This window comes from Ilyonectria robusta, assembly GCF_021365365.1.
Source record: "Ilyonectria robusta strain PMI_751 chromosome Unknown BGZ61scaffold_1, whole genome shotgun sequence".
In the NCBI taxonomy this organism is placed as follows: Eukaryota; Fungi; Ascomycota; class Sordariomycetes; order Hypocreales; family Nectriaceae; genus Ilyonectria; species Ilyonectria robusta.
In genome coordinates this window covers 2,085,701-2,112,198 of record NW_025764435.1, presented here as the reverse complement: position 1 = coordinate 2,112,198, position 26,498 = coordinate 2,085,701, and the positions used below count along the sequence as shown (strand labels likewise).

General features: G+C 55.6%; 12 protein-coding genes across 12 annotated transcripts; 6 read left to right on the top strand and 6 right to left on the bottom strand.

Moving 5' to 3' along the window:
* Positions 1–89: 89 nt before the first annotated feature.
* On the bottom strand, positions 90–1,725 carry BGZ61DRAFT_15088 (uncharacterized protein). Its single transcript, XM_046237368.1, has 2 exons — positions 1,589–1,725; positions 90–1,530 (listed from the first exon to the last, which is right to left on the bottom strand). Exon 2 carries the CDS (start codon positions 1,348–1,350, stop codon positions 157–159), a length of 1,194 nt encoding a protein of 397 aa, XP_046112185.1. The 5' UTR covers positions 1,351–1,530; positions 1,589–1,725; the 3' UTR covers positions 90–156.
* A 1,085-nt stretch (positions 1,726–2,810) lies between these two features.
* On the bottom strand, positions 2,811–3,158 carry BGZ61DRAFT_525533 (uncharacterized protein; the record flags this gene model as incomplete). Its single annotated transcript, XM_046252783.1, has 1 exon — positions 2,811–3,158. One exon carries the CDS (start codon positions 3,156–3,158, stop codon positions 2,811–2,813), a length of 348 nt encoding a protein of 115 aa, XP_046112184.1.
* A 1,663-nt stretch (positions 3,159–4,821) lies between these two features.
* Positions 4,822–5,788, bottom strand: BGZ61DRAFT_488757 (uncharacterized protein; the record flags this gene model as incomplete). Its single annotated transcript, XM_046250143.1, has 2 exons — positions 4,822–5,384; positions 5,458–5,788. 2 exons carry the CDS (start codon positions 5,786–5,788, stop codon positions 4,822–4,824), a joined length of 894 nt encoding a protein of 297 aa, XP_046112183.1.
* Positions 5,789–6,884: 1,096 nt separating this feature from the next.
* Positions 6,885–7,579, top strand: BGZ61DRAFT_525531 (uncharacterized protein; the record flags this gene model as incomplete). The annotated part of the gene is made up of 3 exons (XM_046252782.1): positions 6,885–7,007; positions 7,111–7,349; positions 7,441–7,579. The coding sequence occupies 3 exons, from the start codon at positions 6,885–6,887 to the stop codon at positions 7,577–7,579; spliced, it is 501 nt and encodes a 166-aa protein (XP_046112182.1).
* A 476-nt stretch (positions 7,580–8,055) lies between these two features.
* BGZ61DRAFT_14963 (uncharacterized protein) lies at positions 8,056–9,239 on the top strand. Its single transcript, XM_046237356.1, has 2 exons — positions 8,056–8,313; positions 8,426–9,239. Exons 1-2 carry the CDS (start codon positions 8,151–8,153, stop codon positions 9,121–9,123), a joined length of 861 nt encoding a protein of 286 aa, XP_046112181.1. The 5' UTR covers positions 8,056–8,150; the 3' UTR covers positions 9,124–9,239.
* A 373-nt stretch (positions 9,240–9,612) lies between these two features.
* Positions 9,613–10,383, bottom strand: BGZ61DRAFT_525529 (ribosomal protein S19-domain-containing protein; the record flags this gene model as incomplete). The annotated part of the gene is made up of 4 exons (XM_046252781.1): positions 9,613–9,682; positions 9,737–10,033; positions 10,151–10,227; positions 10,369–10,383. 4 exons carry the CDS (start codon positions 10,381–10,383, stop codon positions 9,613–9,615), a joined length of 459 nt encoding a protein of 152 aa, XP_046112180.1.
* Positions 10,384–11,712: 1,329 nt separating this feature from the next.
* BGZ61DRAFT_543518 (uncharacterized protein) lies at positions 11,713–13,203 on the top strand (the record flags this gene model as incomplete). Its single annotated transcript, XM_046255250.1, has 2 exons — positions 11,713–12,475; positions 12,528–13,203. Exons 1-2 carry the CDS (start codon positions 12,024–12,026, stop codon positions 13,201–13,203), a joined length of 1,128 nt encoding a protein of 375 aa, XP_046112179.1. The 5' UTR covers positions 11,713–12,023.
* Positions 13,204–15,014: 1,811 nt separating this feature from the next.
* Positions 15,015–16,710, top strand: BGZ61DRAFT_525527 (Tubulin/FtsZ, GTPase domain-containing protein; the record flags this gene model as incomplete). Its single annotated transcript, XM_046252780.1, has 5 exons — positions 15,015–15,026; positions 15,169–15,227; positions 15,312–15,622; positions 15,678–16,181; positions 16,235–16,710. The coding sequence occupies 5 exons, from the start codon at positions 15,015–15,017 to the stop codon at positions 16,708–16,710; spliced, it is 1,362 nt and encodes a 453-aa protein (XP_046112178.1).
* A 914-nt stretch (positions 16,711–17,624) lies between these two features.
* BGZ61DRAFT_438227 (uncharacterized protein) lies at positions 17,625–19,914 on the bottom strand. Its single transcript, XM_046244218.1, has 5 exons — positions 19,750–19,914; positions 19,622–19,688; positions 18,414–19,568; positions 17,958–18,354; positions 17,625–17,919 (listed from the first exon to the last, which is right to left on the bottom strand). Exons 1-5 carry the CDS (start codon positions 19,758–19,760, stop codon positions 17,744–17,746), a joined length of 1,806 nt encoding a protein of 601 aa, XP_046112177.1. The 5' UTR covers positions 19,761–19,914; the 3' UTR covers positions 17,625–17,743.
* Positions 19,915–20,409: 495 nt separating this feature from the next.
* BGZ61DRAFT_488754 (uncharacterized protein) lies at positions 20,410–22,511 on the top strand (the record flags this gene model as incomplete). The annotated part of the gene is made up of 3 exons (XM_046250142.1): positions 20,410–21,512; positions 21,566–22,049; positions 22,104–22,511. The coding sequence occupies 3 exons, from the start codon at positions 20,410–20,412 to the stop codon at positions 22,509–22,511; spliced, it is 1,995 nt and encodes a 664-aa protein (XP_046112176.1).
* A 500-nt stretch (positions 22,512–23,011) lies between these two features.
* Positions 23,012–23,552, bottom strand: BGZ61DRAFT_525524 (uncharacterized protein; the record flags this gene model as incomplete). Its single annotated transcript, XM_046252779.1, has 3 exons — positions 23,012–23,100; positions 23,150–23,274; positions 23,512–23,552. 3 exons carry the CDS (start codon positions 23,550–23,552, stop codon positions 23,012–23,014), a joined length of 255 nt encoding a protein of 84 aa, XP_046112175.1.
* Positions 23,553–23,973: 421 nt separating this feature from the next.
* On the top strand, positions 23,974–26,357 carry BGZ61DRAFT_338569 (uncharacterized protein; the record flags this gene model as incomplete). Its single annotated transcript, XM_046239140.1, has 5 exons — positions 23,974–24,311; positions 24,371–24,536; positions 24,589–24,716; positions 24,781–26,180; positions 26,233–26,357. The coding sequence occupies 5 exons, from the start codon at positions 23,974–23,976 to the stop codon at positions 26,355–26,357; spliced, it is 2,157 nt and encodes a 718-aa protein (XP_046112174.1).
* Positions 26,358–26,498: the final 141 nt, after the last annotated feature.

Sequence of the window (26,498 nt, the reverse complement as noted above, 5' to 3'; positions counted from 1 at the left end):
GGAAGAGAGATCTGCACGCTAATTATTCCCGAGACGGGGAAATTGCTTTTGTGACCCAAGTTGTTTTTGTTTTGTCCATACATAGAAATACAGGGGGACCGGCTCTTTCGTGTCCAATCTTTTTTTGAAATACACTTGTCATCTCCTCCATCTCGCTCACTCCCAGGGCGCCAAAAACGGGAATCCTTCCTGCGCAAACTTGAACGGCAGCGACCTCCGCAGCTCGGCCGCGATGTCGCCAAACCGCTCCTCGTCGGCCTCGGTGATCAGGTTCTTTCGCACCAGAAAGTCGAGCATCACCAGCCCGCAGTTGGGCTTCCACCGCCGCTCCCGCAGCCACCGCTTGACTTCGTCCACCGTCAGAGACTCGAACTTTTCGATCCCGCGCTCGTGGCTCCGCGGTTGGAAGGTCGGGTCCTCGAGCTTGACGTCGTACACGAACCGCACTCCCGGCTCCAGGTGGCCCTCGTTCCCGCGGCCTGCTTCGCGGCCCTTGCAGTCGTAGAAGGCGATGGCAGGTGCATCTTCGACGATGCCAATTACTTTCTTTTGGCCGCAGCAGCAACTTGAAGTCATGTTCTTGGTGTCCAAGTCGAGCAACAAACCGGCCTCCTCCTCGGCCTCCCGTTTCAGAGTGACACCCGGTGCTAGGAGATCGTCAACCCTGTCCGTCGGGTCCATGCCACCTGCAACAACCTGGTCGATCATGCCCGAGTAGCAGACATTCTCTCCCCTCGCCCGGTGCGAGACCCAGATGCGGTCGACGAGCTCGCGGCCGTCGACCTCTCGCACCGAGTACATGTTCAGATGGACGCCCACGGTGATGATGCCGAAGATGCCCCTGGCGGGCAGCGGGATGCTCAGGTCCTGCCATGCGGCCTCGGTGACGTGGATGGGGTGAAACTCGCGGCGTTCTGCGGGCTTGCTGAGCCACTTGTCGAAGCAGTTGTTGAACTTCCCCCTGTTTTTGAGGCACAGGTCCGAAAAAGCTCTTCGGCAGGCGTCGGCAGGCTGCTCGTCCCGACGGACCTCGGGATGGAGGACAATGGCCCGGTTCTCCGCGTCGACGACGAAGTTGGTCCCGTCCCAGGCCATGTCGCGGCGGACGGAGTCCCGCAGGTAGCCCACAACCTCGCGGATGCCAGCGATGCGGAACTCCCACAGGCTCTTGAGGGGGAACTTGTCGGCCTTGTTGCCCTCCCGGATGACGCAGTAGAGGGACGGCGGCATGGCGAGGACCCGGGGCGGCGGCAGCGGGAGCGGGAACAGGGCGCCGGAACACGAGAGCGAGCGCGTGGTCCGGGAAGGCGACGTCTGAACCCAGACCTGATCCAGCTTGGTGGAAGCCATTGCTGGAAGACGTCGAGAGAATATTCCCCAAGAAGGGGGAGCCTGGGAAGGATATTTAGAGTTCCCTGCGACAGAAGAGGATCCGAGGTTGAGACCCAAAAGACCCAAAAGACCCAGAAGACCCAGAAGACCCAGAAGACCAGAGGACGGGGAGGAGGGACAAGTGGACAGGTGGACGAAGTGGACGAGGATGCGGCAATTAGCAGGCAGGGTTTGGTAGGGACAGGAAAAAATGAATGTCATCCGGAGTCACTCTGGGGCAAAAAGAAGGGCTTTTTGCCGGTGGTGATGGGGAGCTCGGCGACACGAGTGACGACGGTGAAGCAGCAGCTGTTAGTGCGCGATCAGACTCGGTGAGAGCGACAGAGGCTTGTTCCGCCTCGCTGTGGCATGGCAACTGGTGAGCTTTGTGTTTCGGTCCCGGGCCTCTCGACTCGTCATCCAGGTGGGAATGTCGCTGCTCGCCGGTGAATCAGAGGCCATCGCGATCTCCGAGCTGGACGAAGGAAGCCGGACGGAGGAAGCTGGTACGACACCCCCGGGGAGGAATCAGGATAGGGGCCCATGCACGGCGAGTCGTAATCACGGACAATCACTTATTATGGTCAAGGTCATGGGGACGAACGAGACCCGTCTCACGGAGCGCGAGCTTGAGCGCGACCCGTCGCACGGCCCGCCTGGTTGCGAACGAGATGTCTTCAATTTTTTTCTGCCTCTTTTTTTTTTTCCTTTTTTTTTTCTCTAAAATACTTCTGCGGGTTTTGGTTCCCGGGTGGCTCCCTGCGAATGGCGAATGGCGAATGGCAAACCCGGGTGCCTCCCAAGTTCCCTCCCGTCATGTCGCCGTCATGCAAGTCATCCATCAGCCCTGTCGCGCGGTTCCGCTCCGCGCGTTCCCGGCAATGTGGGTGGGCGGCCGGCTCACCGGGGCGCCGGTCGCACCACTGCCCGCCATCCGCTAAGGAAGAATTAGTGGGAAAAGGTGTGTACTATGTAGGAGACGTGGTTGTGTGATGTAGCGGACGATGCGATACGATGCGATACGATGCGATACGATGCAGTGAGTGAAAATAGTGGACGATGCCGTGATGCAGTGGGCGACATCGCTGACGACACTGCGGACGACCCTGTGACAACGGTGACAATGGTGACAATAGCGCCCGGCCCAGTTGGCTAGTGGTCAGTCCGAGGTGACCTCCCTGGCCTCAACTCACCTCACTGACCCATCCGGTGGGTGACACGGTGACTCGGTGACACGGTGACGCCGCATTTCTCAATGTGATGAGCCATGCGCCGGCCATGCGTCCAACACGGACCCCCCCCAGTCGATCCTGCACCGATAGTGTAGTAGCATTCTTCGTGCCCCAATCTGGCTTCTTCACCGTCCCCAACCTGTCTCAACTCTCTCTCACTCCTCTCTCTCTCATTGCCCAGCTTCCCCTTGCAGCCAGCTCGGACCCTCAACCGCAGACATGTTGGCGGCCGGGGTTGGGTCCGGGGAGCACCGGATGGCGGGGCGGCCCACCTCCGGGCGTCGGTCCGTCACCGCCTGTGCCGACGGGCAGCTGGAGAGCGGACGACCGGGGGACCATACGGGCGGCGGCCATGTCCTCGGCGACCTGTCGTGCGAGGACCGGTGTGGGGAGCTTCGCCGCACAGAGCGCGCAGACCTCCATCTGCGGCTTGGGTGTCAGACAGTAGAACGGACTGGAACATTTGCGTGCGCACTGCGTAAAGTCGATGACCAACTCGCCCTGGCCGCGCTGGCAGACCTGGCACATCCGTTGAGCAATGATCTGGTGGCACATGATGGGCAGCTGCGCGTTTCGCCCCGCTGTGTTTTGGATGTTGTGGTTTGTGGTATTCGGTGTAGATGCGAGTTTTGCGATTCGGTGTGAATACGCGTTTTGCCTTGTTTGGTGGGTGGATGGACTCTTGCGTGACCGAGAGTGAAATGGATGATATGAATAGGTGACCGCCTCCCTGCTTTCTTTTTCTTTTAAGAGGGGTTTCTGAGACCTTGAGGTAGCCGACGGTGTCGAACCACGCCGTGGTGTTTTTTTGTTCCGTCTGGATCACAACTGAGACCCCGGCGTTGCGTGTTCGGTTCCAACGGCGCATATGTCGGCACACGCCCGATGTTGGGTTAGGAACAATGGAACACTTTGTCGTTGGTTGTTGGTTGTTGGATGGACGGTGCGAACACGACACGATGCGATGAGAGACAAGGGCCTGGCAGCGATCATATGTCATGTGTCCAAGAAGGCAACCCCTTGTTTTTAACGTTTTGCATCTGCAGCGACGCGGGGACCAAGATGTAACTTATAAATGCAAAGACGGACAAAAAGGCCCGTCGTAGCCGTGGCCGGACACGGCGCACACGTGTAAGTGACGAGGGCGAGGCTTCCATGACGACAGGTATTAAGGTTAGCTTCGGGGGAGGCGCTGCGAGTCTTGGCCCTCATTTGCGGCAGGCCCAGACCTAGACCTTGATCCAGAGCACAAAAACAGGGCCCGTCGGATGGGAAAAGACAAGACAGTTCCCGTCAGTGCAGGTTTGCGTGAGCGAGTGAGAGCGCGAGTGAGAGCCGCGAGTGAGTGTGGCTGCGGAGACAGAGTTTGGTGGGATGGTGACAGCCACAGTTGATCCACCACTCAAGCCCATCCAAGCCATTTCAAAGGCCGAGATCATGTGGCTTCCCCCGCATAAGGTAGGGACGAGACACGGAGTTTACCTTAAGTAACGGCTGGGAATGAATTGTTGTGCTTGGCGTGTCCGTCTGTCATTTGTTGGGGCAATGGACCGGCAATGGACCAGAGGCGTGAAGCAATCAATGTTTATGACGACACGCGTTCCGCCTCTGTTGACTCTCCTTCCCCGCTTCCGTGGTTTCCCCCTTCCACAGCGTCTTACACACAGGTATCTCTGCCTCACTGCCTCACTCACTGCCTCGTTGCCTTGCTGCCTTGCTGCCTCTCCACTTCTCAACCTCGCTGTCTCTCCAACTCTCTACCTCTCTCTACCACGTTACCCCCCTAAATCTTGCATCACCAAGCAATGTTTCCGACTGGCTCCCTCGAATTCCCTCGAACCTCGTGATCGCGTGCACTGCCCGTGGGGCGAAGCCTTGGCCAGAGGCCTCCTCGTCCATCAGTCATAGCCCAGTGGTCGTATTCGTGGTCAAACGTCACGGCGGAATCATCACGCAGATCCCGTGAGACATACATGCAGATGTACACGCCGTTCAGTGCTCGAGTGCCAACATCTGCATCCATTGATCCAGTATACAAATACATAAGTACTGTCATGCCACGCCGTACGCGAGCTGAGACATGGTGTTGGCATTGACAATACAGGTCCCGGGTCGAGATCGCATTCGGGATCTATCGCCACTGCTCCCCCATTCTCCGCCACTGCCATTCTCGACCGGGCCGGTTCAAGACTTCCAGGAGCTTCCATCTCTCGCCGTCTCACATGTACGCAGCCCTCATGTCCTCCATGTATCGCCGGTCAACCTCGTTGGCGTCTTCTCCAGCCTGCGTGCCTCGCATTCGCCGCTGTAGGTTTACTCCGCCGTCCTGCGGTCCGACAAAGTACCTCAGTCGGATCGGATCATTGTCCGTCGCCGCTGTCCAGACCGTCTCTGCGGCGTCCACCGCCGACATGCTCTGGCCCTGCATGGCGCCGAACCGCTGCATGGTCCTGTTCATGAAGGCACCGTATCTCTCATGCACCTCTGGCGCCATCTGATCCACACCAGCCAACTGCATCGACGTCTGGCCGAAATTGGTCTCACTGATGCCGCCATGTGGGCACACCAGCTTGACTTGGATCGGGGGGTCGACCGCTTCCATCTCGTACATGAGTGACTCCATGAAGATGTTCATTGCCGCCTTGCTGGCACTGTAAGGGCTGAGTAGGGGTAACCCGAAATGAGCCGCTCCCGACCCGACGTAAATAATCCGGGAGGGGGAGTTTGAATCCGTGGTTTCACGTAGGTGTGGCAAAGAAGCTTTGATTAGTCCCATTGTCCCTTTTCTCCAATGTTAGACATTTTGTGTCACACTGTATCCAAGCCGGACCGAAAGGGGACGAGAAAGCCGTACCGAAAACATTGACCTCAAAGTTCTTGCGAATGGCATCGATACTGAGGTGTTCGAGGACACCGAGCTGACTGTAACCGGCATTGTTGATGAGGACATCAATTTTTCCAAACTTTTCGATTGCGCCATCTAGGGCTGGCTGGAACGTAGCCTCGTCGAAGAGATCGAGATGCTGAACCATGAGTACCCCAGACTCGCTAGTCAGGCTGTGAAGCTTTGGGGACGTAATATCTCTTGCCGTCGCCGCGACATTCCAGCCCTTTGAGAGCAACAGGGTTGTTAAGGCCAGGCCGACGCCAGAGTTGGCACCGGTGATGAACGCCGTCTTGGCCATAGTGTTGATGTTAGAGGCGGTGTTAGTGGCGATGTGGGTGTAGGGTGAAAACTGATGAACTGATAGGTTGTCGTTGAAGTTCCATGATATTGCTAGAAGTGTCTGCTTCTTATATAACTTGGTTTGGGTTATGCTCGAAAATACTATACAACACGGACTTTGCGACTAAACTCCCGGAGCATCGAGGTGGATGATATCAGCCACTCGGCGATATTAAGCCGGGCATACGATGGAAACAAGAGATATCTCCACCAACAAAATGGCAAGGAAGACGGCGCCAAATATGACTTAGGAGAATCCGCTAGCATATCCGACACTGAGCGTGCGACATGGATGGCTTGCATCAGCCAAGAATCAACCTGATGTTGCCACCGGCTGGCTTATCATGAGGAACCCGATCGAGTAAGCCATTGAGAAGGGGTTATATGTTAAGGTAAGTCCGGAGCAATGACATGATGGGCAAAGACATATGGTCCATCCGAGAATGTTAGCATTCTGTTTTCTCGGGAGTGTTGATATGGTGACCGTCACGTAAAAAGAGTGCAGTCATCCGGGATTAAGCACAATGTGTCCCTTGATTGCGGATTAGTTGCATTGTGATTTGGACAATGTCAAAAAACTGGCGCAGCCGATATTCATCCCATAGAATCCGAGAATGGCACAGTGATCGAAAGATGCTCAGCCATTAACTGCAACATCATCAGCAGTTTAAGGTGGGCCACTCATGGGAGGGAAATGGCTATCCTGGACGACCAGATTCACCACCATCAGACTCCGTGCCGAAATAAGAAGAAAAAAAAGGTCGGAAACTGTGAGCGAATACGAATAGGTGGATATTCCCATGACATTTTTGTATTAATACAAATCCTCAATGGATGAGTAGATGTACAATGCTTTAAGTGGCAAGGCGGGCATGTGGAAGAAGCGATTCCAAACGTCTGCACAGCGATTGGCCAAAGCTGCGGCAAGGCTGGCTTACGTAACTCGGGATCAACCGCGGACCGGCGACGACCTCAAGCGGCCGTGTAGATTTGGCGACTCTTCGCACGAGGCCCTCACGATCAATCCCCAATTGAACGCCGCCCATCCCGCCAACATGTTCGCCGCACGACAGAGGGCAGCCTGCGTGGCCCGACAGCTGCAGCGGACAGCGCGGACCTACGCTTCCGACGCCCACGCCCACCACAAGCCCGCCGCCCCCGTCAACGAGTCCTTCGGCGTACGTATGGCCCGCAAAACCTCGCACACCTGCTCTCCGCGATACGCCATCCCGCAGCTCCCCGAGAGCCATTGCCGCGTCGAATACTGACCTGTCCCTGCAGACCGGATCCATTATCACCGTCTCTGTCTTCCTGAGTGGCGTCGGTCTCCTTCAGTTCGTCCCCAAGGAGGGCGAGAAGTCCGCCATCCTTAGCCTCATCGACAAGTACACTTCGCGGGCCCAGGACTGGGAGGAGATCAACACCCTGCACACCAAGGCTGCGCAGCAAGCTTCATTCGACCGAAACTTGTTCGAGAACGGCTCCAACAAGCACCGATACGTTGATGTCGCCTACCCCGAGTTCGTACCACCCCATTCCGTCAATGCGAAACCCGATTGAGCACCCTCCAAAGAACCATGGCTCAAGAATTGATGCTAACCATGTGAAAAGGGCAATCCAATCCCACGCTCCCCGAAACATCCAGGCCGGTCACCTGAACAACATGGACTGGGCTGTCGAGCACTTCAGGCAACAGCACCTCAAGGACGAGGAGCGGAAAGCGATTGCGCTGGCCCAGAAGCAGGAATGAGAGTTGTATACTAGAACGTGGATCGGCATATAGGAATTCCATCAAATTCAGTCAACAAGATTTTCTTTGTCACCCGGTTGTGTCTTGTGCTAAACATCGAACGAGTGGGATGCTCGACGGATGTGACTGGCACGGGTTATATCCGCTCCTCGAGACATGCTGACGGCCTGCCGACTTTACTGCTCCGAGAATCCCAGCTGGTGTCATCATAAATGGCAATCATGGCATGGCTGCACATGCCTTGGCCGTGATGGACTAGTGCGGGCCGCGGCAGGTGCGATGCTGTGTTTGACGACTTCAACTATCCGACAAAACAGACTTGCCTTTGTTTGGAAATTCACATTCCTTCAACACTCTTCCAACATATCACCAACGCACTGAATCAACGGACACTTGCTGTGTTTCACTCATTCCAGAATTGTTATGGTCATCTCATTGTTGAGAAGCCCCGTCTCTTCTTCCGTGTCTTGCCATCTCGACATTCATCATTCCTCCGCTGTGACATCTTCGGTGTGCATTAGTCTGTCTGACCCATCGTTGAATTAACGCTGGAAGCGACATTGAGGCAAAAATGTCTTCTCGTATGTATGCATCCCCCAAGGCTGATTATCACGGAGTTCTGAATGCAATGACAGACCGACATCATTCTTCGTCTTCGATCCATGTCTGCTCCACGGCCGGGTGCGAGGCAAGTTCCTCCTCTTGGGACGAAGGGTTAAGCATGGAATCTCGAGGTGAGACAGTCTTTCTATCTTGTCGGACTCGGCTAGCCCTCCTGTGTAGCCTCATAGTCCACAAAATCATCAACTATCGTCGTCCCAGCCAGTACCTAACTTGACAAAATAGACACAAGTATCGACACTCAAGAGACCGACAAAGGCAAAATGGAACAAATGGATGGTCGGACCGACACCGCACCGTCCCAAATAACGGAGCCATCCCGAGGTGCACCTCAGACCGCGACGGTTCCAGATCCTCTGCCACAGAACCAAGACGCTGTTTGCATTACTACCAGCACCACCCGTGGCCGCTGTATAACAGCTACTCGAGACTTTCCCAGCCGTCATCAAATAATCGTCGAAAAACCGGCGATATCCTGCGTGCACTGGCGACAGCGACGAGGGAAGAAGACGATTGGCGACGAGTGGGATAAGCTCACTCCTACCGCGCAAAAGAAACTCCAAAATACATTCCCGAAACTGCGTGGTATCCCGTGCTATACGCACCCAGACGAGAAAGGACGGAGGCAACTAAAAAAGTTCGTCGAAGAGTACGCGTTTTGGGATTCGCAGAGCACCCGCGCCCACGTTTACCCACTTGCGTCTCATATCAACCACGCTTGCAGCACGCATGCCAACGCACAGCAGTGGACAGACTCTGGACATCCCAACCTCATTACGGTTACGCTTGTAAAAGATGTCAAGGCAGGAGACGAACTCTTCATCAACTACAACAAGGGGCGCATGCCCTTTAGCTGCCCGTTCTGTGGTCGAAGAAGTGGTAAACCGAGAACTGAGAACACAGGCGATGGGTCTTTCGGATAGGGCTGCAAGGTCATATTGTATGCAGTTCTGCGGGGCCTGAGGAGACTCTTCCGACAAGGAGAGCCCGTCAAGGGCCAGGAACAAGAGGGACAACACGCCCAGGAGCATCCACGACCGATTTGCAAACAGTTTCCCGAGTCGACATCTCCCCACAAGTGATACACCCAACAGCTCACCAAACTAAACACCTGTTTGCTAGCGGTAAACGAAGACGCACACCTCGGGGAATAAATGTGTGCATACTGTGGGGTTGCAGTAGCGTTGAGAGGGGTTCTAGGGCCGGATTGTTGCCATGTGTCAATCATTCAAAAGCATCAGCGGAATGTGTGGGTAGTTGTCAAGCGGACAATGCTGCTTTATTGTACTATCATGGTACCCATTGTCATCAGTAACTTCGATAGAGGCCATCGCCCTTCTACCAAAACCAGCCCTGTCCTTTTCGCCCGTAAATGTCCGTGAATGCAGAAACCACCCGAGACCGCAACCTTCTTATTTGAGGGGAATGAAACGAGAAGAGTGCGTGGCACCAATACCGGGTCGACCGTGCTTGACGGGCTTGCTGTGGGAGGGTTAAAATTTGACAGCTCAACAGCGGACCATGGGGAAAACGTACTATGAGATAGAGAACTCAGCCAGGTAGTGACCAACCATCTCAGGCTTGATCTCGACCTGGTTGAACTCCTTGCCGGAGTAGATACCAATAACGCTACCAATCATCTCGGGGACGACAATCATGTCTCGGAGATGAGTCTTGACGAGGTCGGGCTTCTCGTTGGGCTTGGCCTCCTGCTTGGCCTTTCGGAGCTTCTTGATGAGACCCATGGGGCGGCGCTTCAGACCACGGTTGATCCTGCGGCGGGCACGGGCGTGGACGACATCTCGGAGCTGGTCGGAGCTGAGGTCCAGGAGGCTGTGGAAGAGGATCACAGATCAGTATAATTGTTCTCGATGCATTCGGCGCGCACCAAAACGTCCTGGTACGCAAGGGCTTCCATTGTTGGCGGGGAGATTCGCGGCTGCAACGTACTTGTCAAGGTCGATTCCTCGGTAAGAGAACTTGCGGAACGCTCTCTTCTTCTTGAGCTCGGCGGCCTCCTCGGCGTTCTGTCACCTCAAAGTCAGTTATTGTGTTCAGGCATTCCCGGGAGAAGCGTCGCGGCGACGTGGGCGGCTGCGACGTGGGCGGGCGAGTTTTGAGGCCGCGGATCGTAGCAGCGGTTGGTAGGGAGTTCGGAGAGCACGTACGTATTCGTCAGCCATGATCGCGGTGGTTGTGTTGAGTGAATTCGCTGATCTACCGAAGAGCGAATATAGATGGGCCGGGATGGAGTCGACTTTGAAGGCGGTTGTTGAGTCGCTTGATGATACGAATTGGGCCAAAATTCTGGCAGTAGGGTTTTCGTGCCCTTCGACCCCTCGAGTCAGGTGACCTGAGCGTCACTCGCTGTGTTCTTGTGGGCGTCTCCGCACTGCACGTCAGGGCAGAGGGCAAAAAAGAGGCGGCCGGAACTGCAGGCGCCGAAGCTCCGAGAGCGGGGCCTCTCTGGGTTGGCCAGCTTGATTCTTGATTGCCTTACTTGGCAATGGGGCCAGCTGGTCCGAGCGCTCTGCAGGTCACACTCTCACCAGCCACAGGATCGAGGTACGTACCTTTTGATCGTACGTGCCAGCGTAACCTGATCAGAGTGCTACAACGCACCAAGCCAGGCGCTCGTCCCAGGCGGCTTGGGCATTGTCCTTGAACTGTGCTCCCCAGTTCATGTTGCACCATTGCTTGGGCTTTGTTGCAGAAGCCGAGCTAACTTTGAAGCGAACAAACTCTGGTGTATTGAGGCTCGAACTGCGGTATGATTTGCGGATGTTGGAAATCTAAGATGAATACACCATCTTATTCTGGTAAGCGTAGGCGGTCGACGGTCGCGGGCTGGGAGAGAGAGCATGGTGAATATAGGGCGATGTCAATGCTCAATGGAATGGAAACCTGGAACGACGTCGTAATAAACCGGCAACAAAACCCCGTAGCCAAGAAATCCCACTCGTGTTCGGCTCCTTCGTCTCTTCCGCTTGATGTGTCTTTTTTCCCTCGTGATACGTTTCCACGTGCGACATTGCGACTCTCAGGCAGGCGAAAAGAGCGTCTCTCACCATGCGCCGAGCCCCGGTGTTACTGCCGCGCCTCTTGAGTGTCCACATCCGGGGTTCCAAGACCGCATCTCGGCACGCCGCGGCCGGGCTCATTTCCCCTCCTCGCAGCTTCTCGTCGCTCACGAGAGCGCCCAGGCGCGCCCTTCTCGCCAGCCAAGGCCATGGCATTGAGCAAAAGGCTCGGCGTCGGAGACCAGCAGCCGCACACATTGGCCAGCGCCGCTCCCGGCAAGGCCCCGACTGCTAAAGGCAACCACAAGCGGCAATGCCCAGACATGCAGCGGTCAACGTGGACATTGTATCAGTGCAATCCTGGCCTTGGCGTTCTCGGCATCCACCCGTGATAAGATTTCGCCAAGCCCTCAAAGGCCTCAGAAGGGGGAACACCAACGCTACTGTCGCCTCGCCGCGCGGCTGGACGAATTCCTCTTCTCCAGTCCCTCGCAACTTGCCGTCCTTGAAATACCCCCAAGCCGCCATCCCGATGCGCCCTGACGCCCTCTTCGCCTGAGTTCGAGACCGTCGATTCGCCCCTCCGAGCGCGTGTCCAGCCGCCCTCCGCCCTCCGACCCCTACCAACACCGCGCGTCAATACCCACCAGCCGTCGACCGTATGCCTGGATGGACGACTTTTGCGACCGTCGTGAACTGCAGACTTGACTGCAGGTGAAAACCTCCTCTACGCTCTGTGGACGGGTTGGACTGGCGGCCCGGGTCGAGTTGGGGTCTGGCGTCGTCTGGTTACCCTCGTCTCCATGGCCTCCGTGACTGTCGCATCTGACTCTGCGGGTCTGGAATCGATGTCCATCTCGAGCTCAGCCTCGCCTTTAGATTCCATATCCACTGTAGAATCGACGACGACGACAACGACGACATCGCCATGGTCCACAACGACGGAGAATCATGAAGACAATCAGACGTTCCCCCCAATGACAACCCATTGGCAGGCGCCGCAGAGTTGCACCTGGACCTATAATGTCGACACCAATCTGAGCTCAAGTAACTCTGGTGCCGTCGCATGGTTGGACTTGGAGCCGATCGCCGGTGCGAGTACTCTGTCCTGCTACCCCGATGGCATGTTCTTCCAGGGTCGGACAGGCGTCTTCAGCCCCGGCACATGTCCCAACGGATGGACGACTGTGTCGCTTCGGGTCAACACCAACGAGGTTAGAGATGAGGCGACTACCACGGCCATATGTTGTTCATCGTAAGTATGCGATGGAGGTCTGTCTTTGCTGGACCCCGCTAATCGTCTGCAGAGAGTACTACTTGGATGGCGAGCAGTGCAAGCGAACCGTTCCGACGGTTTTAGCGGTACCGATTACCTACAACCACACTGCACACACTTACGAGATTATGTCGGACTCGACGACCACTCTGTATAGCGCAACGATTGCCGTGTATACTATCAGAGCTTTATTTCAGGAGGACGACAAAGCCAGTCTTGGTTTGAAGGACGAGGATGATATTGGAACTGAAGAAGACCCTAAAGGGTTATCCTTGGGAGCACGAATAGGAATCGGCGTCGGCGTTGCCATGTTCGTGTTGCTTGTCATCGCAGGTGGCGCAATTTTTATTATTCGCAGAGACAGGGCTCGCGCCAAGAAGAAGCGATCACATGAGCTGAATGCCATGTCAAGAGGAGATGGAAACGATGCCGGCAATGACTTATACGTGGTGGGTGAAATGCACGAAACTAGAGACCGGTGTGGCGACCTTCCAGAGCCATACCCCACATACGAGGTTGCCACTGACGCGGCCAGCATGACGGACAATGGGAGCCGTCTCAGCGGAGACACAGCAACGAGGGATGACGAGATAAGGGTGTTGAGAGAGCAAAAAAACTCGATCCAGCGGCGCATCGAACAGTTGGAGCAGAGCGAATCGAGCCAGAACCAGGACCAGGACCAGAACCCGGGCCAAACCCGGTCATGACGAAGCGTGTGTGTCTTCATCACGGAACCTTGAATTTTTAGCTGGGCGCGGCCTATGATACCACTTTGTACGTCCATGGCGGGTTGCCATGGACCTTTGTTTTAGCATACAGGGAAGAGGCGGTTGGGTTTCTTAAGATGCGGACGGAAAACGGGAAGAAGGAGAAGAAGAAGATTTAGAACGTACAAAGTTCAATTCCACACGAGAGCTTTGAGCCAAATTATGAGCATTAGACAGCAGCGTAAAAGTGATGGACTGCATGGGTTGACTCGTGATTGATAATGTGCTGGTCGATTCAAGTCATTCAAAGGTCATGTATCCCCATATCCCAATTGGCTGGACTCACCTTTGCATCTGGGTCATCCTCTCCAACCTATCCTCTGGACACCAACTCCGGGGAAGTAGGTCCTGTTGGAATAGTTCCCGTGAATCTTATTAATGAAGCACTAAGTTAGAATCTTAACTGGTGTAGGCTGGAGTTAGCTCAAATGGCTTCACGCGGGAAGCCTGTTTCATCACAGAGCGGAGCGAATGCGGGCTAGCATCTGCTGGTGAGATGGGACGGGGACTTGTGGCTGAAACCTTCTCCAGCTTGTGTGGATATAGAGTGGGATCGGCTGTGCTTTCGTTTGCCGTGATTTCTTTGACCAAACAAGCACCCCACGGGTCGTAGTCATTTAGAGCATAAGGATTTCCAAGGTGTTGGAGGGCCGTGTGTTCTCTGGTCCGGGGGTGGCGATGCATTGACTGGTAAATAACTGGACAATGCAATGGACAATGCAAGCTGATCGCTGGGAGAGGCCGTGGACAGGTCCTTGCGCAGTAGCTCTGACAATGCATAATTAATGGCGTTCCTGCCATTCGCCCAAGCGTGTGAAGTTGACGAGTGGTTGATGAGAGCGCTGGAGCTCGTCCGTGTGATGTAGGTACCAGGTAAGGTAGGGAGACGTCGTAGCATTGTCTGAAGTGACCCTGGGGAGAGCCGCACGTGGTGAGACAAGGTCTCACGAACCATTCACAGTTGTCCTCTTTCGGCATGATAGCCATCAGGCCATCCGGGAAGGGAAAAGAGACAAGGGTAGTGCTCCAGCGCAATCTGTAGTTGTGTGTTAGCGGCTTGCTCCCAAGTCGTCTCTTGGTGAAGCGCCGATGCCGGCAGCGCGTTCCGTAGTACCTAGGTAGGCAACTCAAAGAGAACGATGTGATATCCTCTAGCTACTTCAGCTCCCGACATTTGCCCCATCCCATCTTCACCCTGCCATCTACTACGTATCTCGACACGACTAATAATTCATCCCCCTTGACTGCACATATCAGCCACCTATTCTATGGATCCCGTCCAAGAACAGCCGGGCTCTGGCAGGTGCCACGGCGCGGCCCCTACAGCCCCCGGCCACAGGCGCCCCGGAGGGTCCCCAACCCCCAAAGCCCCCCAGTTACAGTGCACAGGCAAACCACCCCCCCTTGCAAGCTCCCTACCCCCCGGCCACGCTTTCAATTGGCGGTGAGGGGCGGCCGGTACCTCGTGTCTGCGCGCCGTTTCGCTGTGGTCCCAGGTACCCCCTGCTGCAGACTTCCAGGACCTGAGACGACTTGCCAGCGCCCCCTTTGGCGCCATAGCCAGATTTGTTGATCGACCCCGCCAATGCCAATGCCCATGCCCACCCACAGAACTCCAAACCTCCACCGGAAAATCATCACCACGCCCCTTCTTCCCTCGTCTCAGCGCTGCGCGCGTATTTCCTCCTCCGCCGTCTCCCATCTTCAATCTCAGCATTTTGTCTATCCGTCTCTAGCTTCATCCATCCACCATGAAGGGCGAGGTCAGTAGCTCCCCCTCTCAGTTCCTTCCCCTAACTTCAGCGGCTCCGCGTGTTTCCACTTGGTGTCCTCACTGGCGGGCCCCCTTTCACTTCCGAGCTACAGCCGAACTCGCGATGCTGATGCTGATGCTTCGTGATACAGATCATTCACCTCCACCTGGGCCAGGCTGGTACCCAGCTCGGTAACTCTGCTTGGGAGCTGTATGTTGACTCCTTTCCTCCAAAGAAGCCTCCTGAGCTTCGATCCCGACACCATTCCGAGAGCTAACCGACGTCTGCCGATAGCTACCTTCTCGAGCACGGCCTCGCTCCTAACGGTCTCCCCGACACCAATGCCCCCGATCTGGGCGACTCCGGTTCCTTCGAGACCTTCTTCACCGAGACCAGCAGTGGCAAGCATGTTCCTCGCTCCATCTTCGTCGATCTCGACCCCTCCCCCATCGACGAGATTCGAACTGGCCCCTACCGCCAACTCTTTCACCCTGAGCTGTTGATCAGCGGCAAGGAGGATGCTGCCAACAACTACGCCCGTGGCCACTACACCATTGGCAAGGAGATGGTCGACAATGTCATGGACCGCGTGCGTCGCGTTACCGGTGAGCATACCCCCAAACCTTCAACATGATGCGTTACTAAAATGTGGGCCCCCAGACAACTGCAACTCCCTCCAGGGCTTCCTGATCTTCCACTCCTTCGGTGGCGGTACCGGCTCTGGTTTCGGAGCTCTCCTCCTCGAGCGCCTCTCCACCGAGTACGGCAAGAAGTCGAAGCTTGAGTTCGCCGTGTACCCTGCTCCTCGTGTCTCCACCGCCGTCGTTGAGCCTTACAACGCCGTTCTGTCCACTCACAGCACCATTGAGAACTCCGACTGCACGTTCCTCGTCGATAACGAGGCTGTCTACGATATTTGCCGTCGTAACCTCGACATCCCCCGACCCTCGTATGACCACCTCAACCGCTTGATTGCTCAGGTTGTCAGCTCCATTACCTCCTCGCTCCGATTCGATGGTGCCCTCAACGTCGATCTCAACGAGTTCCAGACCAACCTGGTCCCCTACCCCCGAATCCACTACCCTCTTATCAGCTACGCTCCCGTCATCTCTGCCGGCAAGAGCTCGCACGAGAGCTTCAAGGTCTCAGAGCTTACCTTCCAGTGTACGTTTCGTCCCATGACATGTATCCGTTTCCTACCCGCTGACCATTCCAAGGCTTTGAGCCCAACAACCAGATGGTTGTCTGTGACCCCCGAAACGGCAAGTACATGGCTGTCGCTCTTCTGTACCGCGGTGACGTTGTTCCTCGCGACTGCAACCAGGCTGTTGCCGCGCTCAAGGAGAAGTCCTCGTTCAACCTTGTCGAGTGGTGCCCCACTGGCTTCAAGATCGGCATCAACTACCAGAAGCCCGTTGCCGTCCCCGCCGGTGCCGACGATGGCGGTCTCGCTCCCGTCCAGCGATCCGTCTCCATGCTTTCCAACACCACTGCCATCGCCGAGGCCTGGTCCCGACTTGACTACAAGTTCGACCTCATGCACAGCAAGCGCGCTTTCGTCCACTGGTACGTCGGTGAGGGTATGGAGGAGGGTGAGTTCACGGAGGCCCGTGAGGATCTTGCTGCTCTCGAGAAGGATTACGAGGAGGTTGGTGCCGACTCGTTCGAGGCGGAGGAGGATGCCGAGTACTAAGCAACGACACCTTCTGGCGGACTTTTACAAACGCGAACTCTTTCAATTTCTTTGATGGGCGGACTCGAATAGTCTAGGGCCACTAGACACCGTGCTGTACGAAGTGGAGAGCTGTGGGTGATGTTGATTACGATTCCCTCTGTCGGTGAGATTTTGGGTGGCACATGGAGGGGGATAGATGGGTGGTTGCCACCACACCATAGTTTGGCTCAGGGTACCCGTTAGCACATGGTCTTTTGGAGCCAAGTCTAATAGACGAGACTATCCCTTGATGCGAGTGGCATTCCTTTGAACAGCAAGCAGGAAAAATTGATGATATATCCCTTTCTTTTTAACATTGAATCGACGCGGCCCTTGTGATGGCTCCGAAGGGTCAATTGATATAGAAAGTGTAGCTTCTTAAGTTATGAGCATTGCTATTCGCACATACTCAAAATGCTACTCGCACACTCAAGGACATCAACCAATTTTACCAGGAAGTCTCAACAACACACCTATTCGTAAGTAAACCTAAGAAATTAAATAAACTTTATGCTCAGTGTTTATTCTCTAAGGTCTGCAGTTTAAATTTTATCTTTTAATTTATTTTAGGGCAGAAACTGGAAATTCTTCAGAATAAGATATCTACCTTAAGACGGGCGTACAGTCCGGGTACATTCCCTTACACTAAGTTTAGGTGTAAAATTGTGTACTCGTATGCGATTAGCATTTTGAACTGGTGCGAATAGCAATACTCGAAGTTATCTGCTTGTTTACCAAGTCCGAAACGGGCCCAATTATCAAGCGGGTAACTTAGTAGGTCTCTCGGACTTGACAATGAATCATGACGTGGATCATGACGCCCACCGCCTTCCCTTTTTAATGAGCGGGCATGACCCAGAAACCAGGCGACAAAATAAATCACCAAACGCAAGTTGAAAGAAAACAATTGCATTCCATGTTGGTATATATATACATTGGCGGGTATATGAGCAACAACTACATAAGCCCCTCAGGAGTTTTAAGGGCGCGTATCCTTTCTTTGCATTTACACCTAATATGAGACTGGCGAAGTAATAAGCCAGCGGCCAGGCCACTGCGGAAAATGCACAACTTTTTCTTCTCCCGCCCCCGCGCGCGGGCCACTGAAACAAGGCTTCGTCCCACCCAGCCTGTTCAACCTCAATGCGTCGTCACCCATCAGTTCTTCTTCTTCCACTCCGCGGCTCGCTTGGAGCCATGGTTTTGAGGGCGCCCTGATTTTTTACCCTTGGATTTCTTGGCCTTGAGATCCTTGGGAAGGGCGTCTCTGGTGGTCGCTCGGCGGCCTTCGAAGACAAACTGCTCCGGGGTCTTGATCGTGGCAATACCCTCGGGGACGTCGGTCCTCGCCGGTCGCTTGCCATGGCGCTGCTGGGCAGCGGCAGACCGGCCCAGCAACTTGCCAGTTCGGCCGGCCATGGACTGCTGCTCCGGGGTGGCCTTGGCCTTGTACTTTGTGCTCTTCGTAGCCCCATTGACGGCAGTAGTCTTGGCCTTGGATCGCTCTTGAGCAAGAGTAGTCTTGCGAGGGTCCTTGGCCCTGGTGACGCGCAGCGCACGGGGTAGCATGGGAGGAAACTTCTTTCCATCGAGGAGAAGAGCGGACTCGACATCGTTGCCGTCCTGCGATCCGGGTTAGTATCGGAAGTGGACGATAACCTCTTTCAATCTTTTGGACTTACATAAAACTGTACGTAGGCGAAGCCCTTGCCGACGCGAGTCTTGGGGTCTCGAACTACACGGACGTTCTCGACCTTGCCCTGCTTGCCGAAGGTGCGCCACAGGCCCTCCTCGATGTCAGAGGGAGTCTTGTTGCGCCTCTTCTCCGTAGTTTCACCGTCGGCGTTTCTGTTGAGGACCGTCTCATCGTCGACGAAACCCAGGTTGCCTACGAACACGCAGCGGCGGTGGTCTGTGGGGCTGGGATGGGCAACGCTGTCGACTCGGATGTGTCGACCAAGAACCTCGGTGCCATTGAGCTTGGTGGCCGCCGTCCGGGCCGCCACGGAGGTGGAGTACACGACGTAAGCATTGGCGGACTTGGTGGTGGCATCCATCAATGTCTTGGTGATGTAAGCAGCTCGCTTGGGCAGTGAGCCGCCTCCGAAGGCAATTGAGCGGAATCGGATGGACTCGATGGTCTGCGGCGGTGAGGCATCCTTCTCGAGGAGGGACGAGAGATGTGCCAGCAAGGTCTTCTTGTCCGCCTTGGATGAGATGGCCGTCGTGGAGACGTTGGAGATGAAGACTGTGCGAGCAGCCTTCTCCAGATCTGAGCCTCCCGTGTCCTTGGCATCCTTGGCAAGGGACTCGTGGACGGGAAGGTCGTTGTCCTCGTTGTCATCGCTCTCCTCGTCGGCCTCACCGACAGGCTTGACGGCGTCGTTCCTCTGGCGCTTGCCGGTGGGCTCATCGTCGGCCGCAAGCTTGGTCAAGTACTTGCCCTCGAGGTCGTCATTCTCGTCTTTCCTCTTGCGTTTCCGTTCCCGCTTCGACTTTTCTCCCTCTGTGGCCTTGATGACATCGTCGAGCTGGGCGGGAGCATCGGCCATCGACTCGTCTGCGCCGTTAGCCTCCTCGGACTCTTCGTCCTTGTCTGAAGCGCCAGAGTCCTCTTCGGCGTCGTCACCGTCGGCCTCCTCCTCGTCTTCGTCCTCGTCATCTTCATCTTCGTCGTCCTCGTAATCCAATTCCTCGCTTATTTCGGAGAGCTCGTCGTCGTTGCCGTCCTCATCGTCGTCCTCCTGCAACACGACCTTGGGCGGCGGCGCATCCTTGGGCTTCTTGTCGAGGAGAGCCTGATATCTTGATTTGGAAGGCGCCTGAACGGGACCGGCCTGCAATGGATCAGCTGAGAAGGGGAGAGGCAGAACGAGGCCCGTTGACTTACACTGGAGGAGAAGAGAGCGTCGAGGGTGGGGTCCACAGCCTTGGAAGAGGCGGCCAAGCCCTTTGTGCTGCTTCACAGTCAGTGTCCAATGCTCGCCTGCACTGGATGGCGAGTGCTCCAGGACTCACCGTTTGCCCATATTGCGAGATTGTCTGGTAGAAGCGTCCGGGTTGACTCTTGAAAACGCAGCCGGCAGCGCTCCGAATGGCAGTAAAAAAAGGCACAGAAAAAGTGCAGCTGCGAGGCCCACCTGAATTTTTGGCCGCCGAACCTGGAAGCCTTGCGCCGGAAACAGGCGTCGTCATTGGCTTGGGCGTGCGGCTTGGCCATGAGCACCGGCCCAGCAGCTTTCTGCCGCGTGCCACCGCTCCTGCCCCGTCATTCAGCCCGCTCTCGGTTTTCCTCTGGCGACTGACTGGCGCTGTGGCCCCAGCGCAAATCGGGAGCGTCCACTGAACTGTCGTCCACCCTCCACCGTCCAGCGTCCGCCATCCCCCAGACTCTTCCCCCCCTCAACCGTCACGCCCACAGCAACCTCCCGCCTGGCCCGCGCATCCACGAGACACCGCGCCTCTTGGGCTTCAACTGCGCCTTATATTCCCTCCGACACCAGATCCACGGTCGCCGCCTCCCTCTGCCACCCCTGCGACCGTCCCTCGCCTCTTCTTCCCGAGCGCGGTCCGCTCCGACCGGCCCACCGACGAGCACTGCGTCGCCCCAACACCTCTCCCAGCTCGCGACTCCCCATTGAGCACGCCTGCACGCTCGCGGCGAGTCTTCCAACAGCGATGGCAGCAACCGCTTCTGCTGTCCCGCCCCTCTCTCCTCCCGGAATTGGGGGCCTCGACCGTGCCGACAGCAACATTTCCAGTCCGCTGACCGAAGTCGACGACAAGGACGACAACGAGGAGGACATCGAACATATGCAGCTTGACATGGACGACGATGACCACTCCAAGCCAAGCACCGTGTCCAAGAAGGAGGCGTCCGACTCGGACAGCGTCCTCTCCGACGCCCACTCCGACCTCAACTCGGACGCCAACGACACTGAAGCCGAGACCGAGAGGCTCTTCGATACCCCGAGACATCAGCGCCAGCGGGACGTCGTGGTCGGCGAGTTCAATGAGGACCAGGTGTATGAGCGCACTCCTAGCAAGCTTCGACGGACTGCAAACCTCGACGAGGATGCTGAACACGGCGACGACGAGTCCCTCTCCGGCGACGATGCATCGATTGGCTCCCCTAGGGCCGTCGACGATTCCCCGACGAAGCTTGCGACGACCAAAGACACGAGCGTCGACGATGAGCACAAGCACGATTTACAAGAGCGCAAGCGAAAACGCTCACCAGCCGCCGATCTTTCAGAGCCTGAGCAGCCGCTTAGAAAACGAACTAGCTCAGGACTCGACCACGATTCGAGCGATCCAAAACAAATCGAAGATACTGTGATGCACGAAGATGAGCCGACGCCGGCCAACGACAGTAGTGGCACCCAGACACCTGCTGAAGACGGCGACAGTTCACCCCGCAAGAAGACTATGGCGCATGAGGACGACGTGACAGAGCGTACGACCCGGGCGACGAAAAAAAGAGGACGCAGTGGGTCGAAGCGGAAGCCCGCTGTACCAGCCGACGTCGATCATGAGACTGATGGAGGAAGCCATGATGGCGCCCGAGATGGCGGGACAGATGCAGAACACCACGGCGAGGAGGTGGATGTAGAAGCAGACGAAGAGGTGGATGCGGCCACTGCTCATGACGAAGAGCGTGAGAAAAACCCACCGAGTCCTCCTGGTTTCACACCGTGCTTACTAGATTCAGTTGAGAGAAAACACGCCGCCTACAAAGATTGGACACAAATCGAGGAAATGTTCGGAGTTTTCAGAGACAGGTATGCGCCTCTTTCTCTGCCGCTGGACTCGTTGGCTGACATCTGCTCCCTAGACTTTACAAGGATAGGCTACAACGGCTGGAAGAAGAAGAGCAATCGCTCATGGCGGCTGTGCCATCACATCCCGAGTATCTGAACATGAAGCAGTGCCTCGATGACCGACTGGACCAGAAGCTCCGAGAGATCAACAAAGAACTCGACTATCGAACCAAAGCCCATGAGCGAAAATCTGTAGCTCAACGCGCGCAGATCTGGGGCCAATACTTCCAAGGTGTTCGCGAGAAACGAGAAAAAACGCTCGAAGCCCTTAACCAGGAGTGGTACGATGTCCAGACAGCGAGGCGAAGCGCACACAGCTTGCAGGACTGCGGGTTGCTGTTCCCTAAGGACCCGGCACAGCGGATTAGGAACGCTGTTGCATACAACACCGAGGTCTCGACATTGGCGAGCATCGCCAAGTACCAAGGGTTCCCAGCCGGTCCTGAGATGAAGGGCGCATCTGCATCGGAACTTGAAGATGATTTGGCTGCTATCGATGTATGTTGACGACCGAACCAGTTCCTATGATGATCTTCACTGACCACAGTTTAGCGAGCCAGACGTGGCCGAAATAAGCAACCGGCACAATCCCGTGAAGATTACCACTCACCATCCTTCGACCGAATTGGCGCTGCCGGTGAGCAGTTCCTCCGGGAAACACCCTGGGCAAATCCAAATCACTTGGCGCATAAAATGTACCCTAATTTGAACACAACAGGGGAGGGGCGAAACGAAAACGCCAATGGTCGAGGAATGCAGCAGGGATTGGTTCCTCCTACGGATATCAAGCCACCTTTTACTGGATCGAATTCGAAGCAACAGCATTCTCCCTCGCTCTCGAACCGGCTATCCGAATCCCCAGAGTTGACAAGATCCGTGCTCAACCCTGCTCATCACCAGATGAAGCGAGTTGGCGGCCTCCCGGGCATCAACCGCGGGCCAAAGACGGCGGCGGCTTAAGCGATAAAATTCTAGGTTATGTCCATTAAGTTTTGTCCCATTGTCAACTTGGCTAGGGAACGAGGAGGATCGTTGTTTTGCAATCGGATTTTGTGATACCCAAGGGAACAGTCGGCTACGCTTCGACAAATTCATTTTTCTTTCGTCTTGAATGCTGGACACGACTGGGAGCACAGGGCGCGTCTATCTGACGGCATGGTTCTTTTATCGAGGGTTGGAGAAGGGTGGCATCATACTGTGGCAGCGGACAAGGTCTCGCATGCTTCAAGGACTAGTGTACAGGATCCCATGTACCCATACATATTTCGGGAAAGACGTTGTAACTACATGTTATACAGGGGTTTTTGGGGATTATAAGGCGTTATGACCAGCAGGTAGCATGAATGGGATCGCGTGGTTTTGTCCTTCATCCGTCTTCAATATCTGTATTCTAACACCGGTATTCTGCCCGGGCAGTCGAGGTCGATCAGGTTTGGCAGTTAGGTACTAGAAATATGATTTTACTTGGAACCGGCGGATTTCTGAGGCTGATCGGGCACCTTGACATCGTCGAAGTTGTCCTGGCCAACGGCGTTGAGGGTGTAGTAATCTAGGAACGGTAAGCAAGGGATTGTCATTGCTGGCCCTGTCGGACGTACAGATGCTTCCCACAACCGCAAAAAGTCCCAGGCCAGTGACAGAGTTCTTGAGCAGGTATGGTCGTCGGGCTCGGATGAGCGAGGGGCCTTGACGCAGGCGGCGGTCGTAGTAGGTAGAGTGTGGGCTGTCGAGGTGAGATCAGTCCACCGGACTCGCAATGGGGCTGGGGGGGACAAACTTGGCCATATTGGGTATTGTAAATGCGCCGACGCAGAGATCCGGGTCGAGTTGAACAAAGCGCAAATAGAGTCGAACGGGAGTCGTTAATTGCAAGAATTATGGTACCATCTCGGATGCTGCGACTTTGGGGAGATCTTCGCGGGCGGCTCAACGTCGGCTAAAACATGTGGGCGTGACGTACAGCACTTGGCTCCAGGCACTACCTACTGGAGCTTGTAACATGGGTCCCTTCCCAGGTTCACGTCGTCTCTGCTCCCGCGTCAAACCCGTCGCCAAAACCTGACGCCGACTTCGAGACAAAGGCCGGATCATAGCCACGACACAGACGAACGCGTAGCGCACACGACAGATTTGGTGTCCGGCAGCCCGATCACGACCGCGAATACCCACGACGCCGGATTCTATTTTCTGCTAGACCAGGGGCTTCTCATGCAGAGCATGAGGACGTAGTGGAAAAGTCCATCTGGCAAGCTCAGCCTAGTCGCGCGACATCAGAGCCGCATCGCCAACTTATCAACCACTGCCCACCCGTTCCTGTACAACCTATGACCCATTTCTCCATCTGCCGATATTCGAAGCTCGTGCACCGCAGCCTTTGCCTGGCTCCCCTTGCCGGCCGCGATCCCACCTCCACCGAATAACCATGGCGACGCCAACACTCTCCGTGTCGGACCAGATCCGCCAGCTCGACGACGCCCGGAAACTCGTTCTGGGCGACGTCAAGTACTACCCCAGCGTAGTCAAGGGCATTCTTCCCATCATTGGGCCGAGTGCGCCCCTCGAGCTGCGACGATGGGGTGCCGAATTCCTCGCCGAAGCGTTTGCGACGCCCGCGCTGCCCAACGGGGAGAAGGAGACGATGCAGCCCTACGTGTTGACGACGCTGGAGTCGATGATCGCGAATGATCGCGAGGATCCCCAAGTGCTGCGAAGCGTGATTCAGACTGCCGCCAGCATCTATCCGTTAGCGATGAGGTGGATGTAAGTTGCCTCCTATCCAGGAACCTGTCATGTTCAACTACTGATCTATTGTCCTGCAGCATCAACAACGGTTACGATACGATTACCTGGGAACGAATGGTGGCGATCAAGCAAAAAATCTTAAGGATATGGGACAATGCGGTTCCTTCTGTGAGAATATGCTGTATCAAGTTTGCGCAGCGGGTAGTTTTGGCACAGAGCGTTGCTACTGGTGCCGAGTTGAGGGTACGAGCATGTCCACTCAACGCGTAGAGGATATTACTGACGCCAATAATAGTACGGTGGTACCCTGGATGTTTCTTTGGACAAGGTTCCCCCGAACCATCAGTCCCTGGATCAGAGGACACTGGAGGCCGAAGCAACAGGTCTATTGGATCGCATGTTGACTGTCTTGCAAGAGAGCAGGTAAGAAGACCATACTGGCCAGATGGAAGATAACTTTGCCTTGCTGACATTCGAAATTACGCAGCGACGCCTTGGTTGTTGATGCGACCCTCAACTGCCTTTCCATTCTCATTCGAACGCGCCCAACAACCTCGAACCGGATTCTCAACGCCATCCTTAACTTTAACCCCCTCAAGCTCGCCAACTCTCCTCTGACCCCTAAGAACCGAGTGATGATCAAATCCATGGAAAAGACGAGCCGTTTGTTGCTGATTCACCTCACCAAGAGAGACCCTCATAACCCAATGGTCCCTAGGATCCAGCAGTACGTGGAGCGCATGATGCGCACCATGTCTGATATCTTCGATGGGTCAAGGAAACGTCCGATGGAGATGCGAAATCACGATGTGTATGATGCCAAGCGACAACGCCTTACCCCTGCTCAAATCCAGATCCCCCCGTTGGCCCCTGGCACACACAGTCTTGCTGAGGTCTTTACCTTGATTGGCAATGATGCACTGAGGACCTTTGACATATCACAAGTCCCCGCTCCTATGGTGGCCAAGATAGCTGTCACAACCCTCTCCAGGCTAGACCCGCAGGTGTTGATCAAGGCCGTGGACGGTATCCGTGGTCGCTTAGATGTGCTTTCCAGCGCCCCAGCCCCCGAGTTGAACCCCAACACTGCCCCTCTTGGTGTAGATGAGGATGATGACGACTACGAGCCTGATTTCTACCAAGCCGAGGATACGGAGCAGATCCTCAACAAATTAGATAGCTCCCCGATGGTTGATGAACCCGGGTTGGAGGGCGGTCTGGCCTTGAAATCGTTCCATCTTGCCCAGCCGCAGACCCTAACACCAGAGACGGCACTTACTGCAGGCAACGGAACAGTGACGCGTGTGGTCGAGATGATGAAGTCGCTCGAGGACCCAGCAACCAAGAAATACAAGGCCGGCTTCAGCAGGTTGGCCGCCAGCTCTGGCACCCGGGACTCGTGGATGACCATTTTGGCCAGACTAGCGACACGCTCGTCGGCTGGTCTCGAGGATATTTCCGTGAAAGGCGAGGACGACCCATCGGTGTCGCAATCACTCAGCAACAACATTCGTGACGTACTATACAGTTACGTTATGGAGGACTTCCGAAGGCACATTGACGTGGCCGTGTCGTGGCTCTGCGAAGAGTGGTACAACGACAAACTACAACAAAAATCCGAGGGTGACAGACCGCTACATTACGAAAAATGCTGTTTGCGACTCATCGACGGCTTCCTACCGTACCTGCACCCGCAAGATAAGGTGCTGACACGCTTCCTGAGCGAGATCCCCGAGCTCAACAAGACGATTCTCTCGCGGGTGAAGCACATGTGTCGCGACCCGAGCGTTGTGCAGCTGGCCCTGACGAGCTTGCTGTACCAGGTCATGATGCGGCCGCCCGTCAAGGAGATTGCATTGGATACTGTGCAAGATATCTGGACCGACTGTAAGTGCACCTTCCCCCTCCCGAACGTGAGTATTGCTGACACGTATGGTAGTCGAGGATGCGAGACCAATGGCTGCAAAGTATCTCTCAAAGTACCGCCCAGGTTTTATCGAGGCCGCCCGTGAGACCAACGGTGACAACCCGGGGCCAGCTGCAGCACCAGCCATCGCGGCATAAGTGGGTTGATTGGGTTGGGAATGGCGAACACGGCCCGAATTTGATACGCCGTACAGCGTAGGAGCGACAGGCTCTTGTTGACCGACGCTCGTCGATCGACATTCTTTTGTGTATTAAATGTAAGCCCGACAGATGATGGTT

Excerpts from the sequence above, each read along its gene's own strand:
- BGZ61DRAFT_14963 (XM_046237356.1), top strand. The coding sequence starts at position 8,151 with ATGTCTTCTCGTATGTATGCATCCCCCAAGGCTGATTATCACGGAGTT. Across the intron at positions 8,314-8,425 it reads GTTAAGCATGGAATCTCGAG|ACACAAGTATCGACACTCAA; the intron begins GTGAGACAGTCT and ends TTGACAAAATAG.
- BGZ61DRAFT_15088 (XM_046237368.1), bottom strand. The coding sequence starts at position 1,350 with ATGGCTTCCACCAAGCTGGATCAGGTCTGGGTTCAGACGTCGCCTTCC.
- BGZ61DRAFT_438227 (XM_046244218.1), bottom strand. Across the intron at positions 18,355-18,413 it reads TCGCCTACGTACAGTTTTAT|GACGGCAACGATGTCGAGTC; the intron begins GTAAGTCCAAAA and ends CCCGGATCGCAG. Across the intron at positions 17,920-17,957 it reads CAAGGCCAAGAAATCCAAGG|CGAGCCGCGGAGTGGAAGAA; the intron begins GTAAAAAATCAG and ends CATGGCTCCAAG.